The following is a 4,425-nucleotide window of genomic DNA, read 5'->3' on the forward strand; positions in this document are numbered from 1 at the left end:
TTTCTAATAATATATAATTATTTTTTTGAAATTATATGTATTAATAATATCTATAATATAAAAAGTAATAATTTTATAATAATATCATTATTTTATTTTATTTAAAATAATAACATAATATTAATAATTTTTAAATATTATTTATTTTTTTTAAATAAAATTTTCCTAAAATATTTTTTTGTAATTAAGTATAATAAATTAATTATAAATTAATTTGTATTAATTTTAAATTATTAGACTAAATTAATTTATAAAATGATTTATATTATATATATAAAAATTTAAAATTTAATTATTAATTTTTTTTTTTTTTTTAAATAATTTATATTAAATTATATAAAATAAAAAAATTATCTATAACAAAAATTTATATTTAAAAAAAAATATTCATTAAATAAAAAAAAAAATTAAAAATAAACATTTAATTTAGATTATTAAAAAAAAATAAAAATTAAAAATATACTTTATATTTTCATAAAAATACTTTTTGATTTAATTATTTAACATTTTTATATTTATCAATCTTTTTTTTTTACAAGTTATATTTATATTTTATCATTTTAATTATCTTTTATCATTTCAAGATGTACTTTTTAACCATTTAATTCGCTTATAGTCTTAAAATAATAAATATTTTAAAATAAATATGTATTATATATATATATATATATATATATATATATATTATGTAAATTATATTACTTAGTGTAAAAGTTATTCTCTAGTATTATAGTAGTCAATGAAATTTTTACTATACGCTTTTGCTTTATTATTTAATATGATTCTAAAAGTGTCTATACTTTATTAAGTATAATATCCAATTTATTCTTCCAATTAATTAATATTCTATTAGTAAATAAAAATAAAATTATTATAATATATATAAATACTTTGGAAGGAATATTTATACTCTCTTTATTTTATCTAAAAAGTCCACCAAAAACACCTTCTACGGCTTCTATATATATATATATATATATAAATATATAATATATATATATATATATATATATATATATATATATTTTAATATATATTAAAATTTTACCTCCTTTTTTATTTATCCAACTACAAAGTTCATTTCTAGTTTTTAAAATTTCTTTGAAACCACTTAGACTTTATCTATAGTATTTTAAGAAATCATATTAATTATGTATTAACTATTTTATTTAATCACTAATAGAATTAGCTTCTATAACTTAAAAATTATTCATAACCTTGTATACGTTTTCTAATTCTTTAATCTTTTTATCATTATTTAATTTTTTTTAAAAAAAATTAAAATATTACTTAATTATCATTTGTTGCTTAAAGGTTATAATTAATAACACTTTAATTCATTTAATTATAGACTTCACTAATTTATAGAAGAGTAGACTAAACTTATTAATATGTATTAATTAAATGTTTTATCAAAGACTATAGCTTATCATAATTACTATCTGGTTATCCTTGAAAGTTTTCATAAAATTAAATATTATTTTAAAATTAAGGATTATTATTTATAATATACTGTTAATAAAATAATATATATATATATATATATATATATATATATATATATATATATATATATATATACATATATATATATATATATAAATAAAAAATAAATAAATACATATCCAGTAGTAGTAATCATTTCCTATAATTTTTTAGGTCCTACATGCTTTTCAGTTTCATTTTATCTTTCTTTGAATTATTTATCATCAATAATAGATAAAAAATCATTTACATATTTAGAACACTTAAGATTATATTAATTCATAACATCTTTAAGGAAGCATTCAAACTACAACTTTCTTCTCTCTAAAAATTTTTAATCTACAGTTTTTGACTATTTAGTAGGTAAAGGAGGTACTGAAACACCAGGATACATTTTAATAAGGATCCTTCTTAGCCAAATAAAATCACTGCTTTTTCTTTTTACATTCCAATTAAATGGTTAGGTGTTTATATTATAAATAGCGAAAGCCCCTCCTGAAAATAAAGAACCTTATTTTATTTCGTAACCCGAAATGCTTACAATTACATCATCTTTATTTCCAACTGCTGTAAGTACGCTTTTTTTACATTATTTTTTTGTTTAATATGGTTATAGTTAAATTTCTTCGTTATTTGCTTTTATACTAGGTTTTTTTTATAATACATTTGCCTATTATTCTACAACATTTTTTTAAGAAGCTACTTAATCAGAAGTTGGTGTATTTGTAAAGTCTAAAAGTTCTAATATGGTTGCAGCAGCTTTATTTTATATTTATTAATTTTTTGTAGACAATTTTTAAACATTTGTATTTTACTATTATTATTATAAAGGAGGTTGGTTAAATTAAAATTCTGTAAAATCTAAAAAAGGATTTTAACCTTAGATTGGAGCTTGTGGAGGAGGTATTGTCTGTTTAATTTCTTAAAAAGGGTTTAATTAAATTTATGAAATTGGTTATAAGTATATTTAATTGAATGGGTTGCTTTAATTATTAAATTCATGTTAAGGATTTTACATTTAGTCCTTTTAAGTAAATTATTATTATTAAGTAAAATAATTATCGACGCAATTGGCTTATTATGGTTAAAAGTTAAAAAAATCTTAATTTTATTGTTATTAAATAGGAGGAGGAGGATATTAATATGAATGCATTTATATGCTATTTTTTTAATTTTTTTCTGGGCATGTATTTAATTACTATATTTATTTTTAATTAATTTCAGACTAAAAATTATTTTTAACATCATGAAGTTGTTATATTTATTAATTTTATAATATATTTTGTTATTACAATTACTAGAATTATTATTATTATTATTATTATTTTTATTATTATTATTATTATTATAATTATTATTATTATTATTATTATTATTTATTTATTTGATTTAATAAGTTTTAATTTTTACTAATTTTAGTTTTAAGCTTTATGTTAGTTTTATGTTTAAACATAATTTTATTTTTATATTTATATATCTGCATTTTATTTTATGTTTTATAAATTATTATTATTTTATAATTGATTAATATATTATTTATTATTAATATTTGATTATTAGTTTTATTAATGAATTTATTATTATTATTTATTATTATTCTAAGCGATTTATTAATTATTTTAATTTTATGTCTATTATTTTTCTATTTCTTAAGATATTGTAATATCTTATAATTGTTATTCATAATAATTATCATTAAATTTATCTTAGTTTGTATTATAGTTTTCTTCATTCACATTTTATTGCTATTTTTTTATATTTGTCTCATTTTCTTTAAATTTTTGAACAATCTTTTTATCAATTTTTATAAATAAAAATTTTAAATTATTATTATTTAAAACAAATATTAATATATATTTGTATTTGTCAAATTATTATATTGCTAAATATGTTAAAAATATTTTGATAATCCTTAAAAAAAATTAAAAATGTATTTATATATTTTTTTGTATATTAACTAATTTATAGATAAAAATACATTAATTAATTCTATGATTGTCCAATTTTCAATGTTTGTGCCGTCTTCTTTATTTTCTGCCATATATTCCATGAATAGTTCTGGATCATAACCTTCGTTTAATATTTATTCAACTAAATAATTCTATTTCTTTTCAGTATTAGATGACATTTTTTATTTTAGGTATTTTTTATTATATATATTTTTTCTTTCCTAAGATATTTATAAATTATATAATGATATTTAAATAATTGTGAAAAAAATTTATATATAATTAATTTAATAACAAGTTATGGATTAATAATAAACTATATTATAAAAATAATAAAAATAAAAAATAGAAAATTTACTTTTCTCTATCAAATTATGATATTTTAAATTAAAATTATAAAATAAAACAAAAAAATGCATATAAAAAAAATTATATAATAAAATACCAATAATATAATATCAAAATAATAATAAAGATTAAAATTAAAAAAAAAAAAATTAAATGATTTTTTTACAAATAAATTCATTTCTTTTTAATTTATCTACACAAAACAATTTTTATAATCGAAATTATATAAAATAATATGTAATCAATATTATATTTTGATTTAATAATAAAAAAAATAAAAAAATCAATTATTAAGGCAGAAAAAAAAAAAAATAAAAAAAAAATAATAAGAATTAATTATTAATTTAAAAAATATATATAGAAAAAATATCGAAATAAAAATATTATTTAATATTAAGAAAAAAATTTATATTACTAATTAATAAAATATAATGGAATGAAATTTTATTAATTAAATAAATTGAATTTTAATATTAAAAAAATAATATAAATAAAAAAAAATCAAAAGAAGTAAAAAAAAAAAAATAATAATATATATATATTTATTATAATAATATATATATATATATATTTATATATTTATATATATATATATAATAAAATTTTTTCATATATATTATATTTTTTAATACTTTATATATTT

At 13.9% G+C, this 4,425-nt stretch overlaps 1 protein-coding gene across 1 annotated transcript, besides 16 other annotated features; it reads right to left on the reverse strand. All coding sequences in view use genetic code 6, as the record gives it.

The window, feature by feature from the left end:
• Positions 1-518: 518 nt before the first annotated feature.
• Positions 519-1,244, reverse strand: IMG5_011010 (PX domain protein; the record flags this gene model as incomplete). Its single annotated transcript, XM_004039706.1, has 4 exons — positions 519-617; positions 703-846; positions 891-958; positions 1,049-1,244. Coding segments are annotated over 4 exons (507 nt in total), but the record flags the coding sequence as incomplete, so codon positions are not given.
• Positions 653-685: a microsatellite.
• Positions 960-1,037: a microsatellite.
• Positions 969-1,047: a microsatellite.
• Positions 1,245-1,465: 221 nt separating the features above from the next.
• Positions 1,466-1,500: a microsatellite.
• A 26-nt stretch (positions 1,501-1,526) lies between these two features.
• Positions 1,527-1,601: a microsatellite.
• A 1,186-nt stretch (positions 1,602-2,787) lies between these two features.
• Positions 2,788-2,862: a microsatellite.
• A 117-nt stretch (positions 2,863-2,979) lies between these two features.
• Positions 2,980-3,036: a microsatellite.
• Positions 2,988-3,083: a microsatellite.
• Positions 2,991-3,083: a microsatellite.
• Positions 2,992-3,073: a microsatellite.
• Positions 3,019-3,081: a microsatellite.
• Positions 3,084-3,611: 528 nt separating the features above from the next.
• Positions 3,612-3,650: a microsatellite.
• Positions 3,651-4,081: 431 nt separating this feature from the next.
• Positions 4,082-4,111: a microsatellite.
• Positions 4,112-4,222: 111 nt separating this feature from the next.
• Positions 4,223-4,265: a microsatellite.
• Positions 4,258-4,303: a microsatellite.
• A 9-nt stretch (positions 4,304-4,312) lies between these two features.
• Positions 4,313-4,378: a microsatellite.
• Positions 4,379-4,425: the final 47 nt, after the last annotated feature.

This window comes from Ichthyophthirius multifiliis (genome assembly GCF_000220395.1).
Source record: "Ichthyophthirius multifiliis unplaced genomic scaffold scaff_1120509249545, whole genome shotgun sequence".
NCBI classification, from domain to species: domain Eukaryota; phylum Ciliophora; class Oligohymenophorea; order Hymenostomatida; genus Ichthyophthirius; species Ichthyophthirius multifiliis.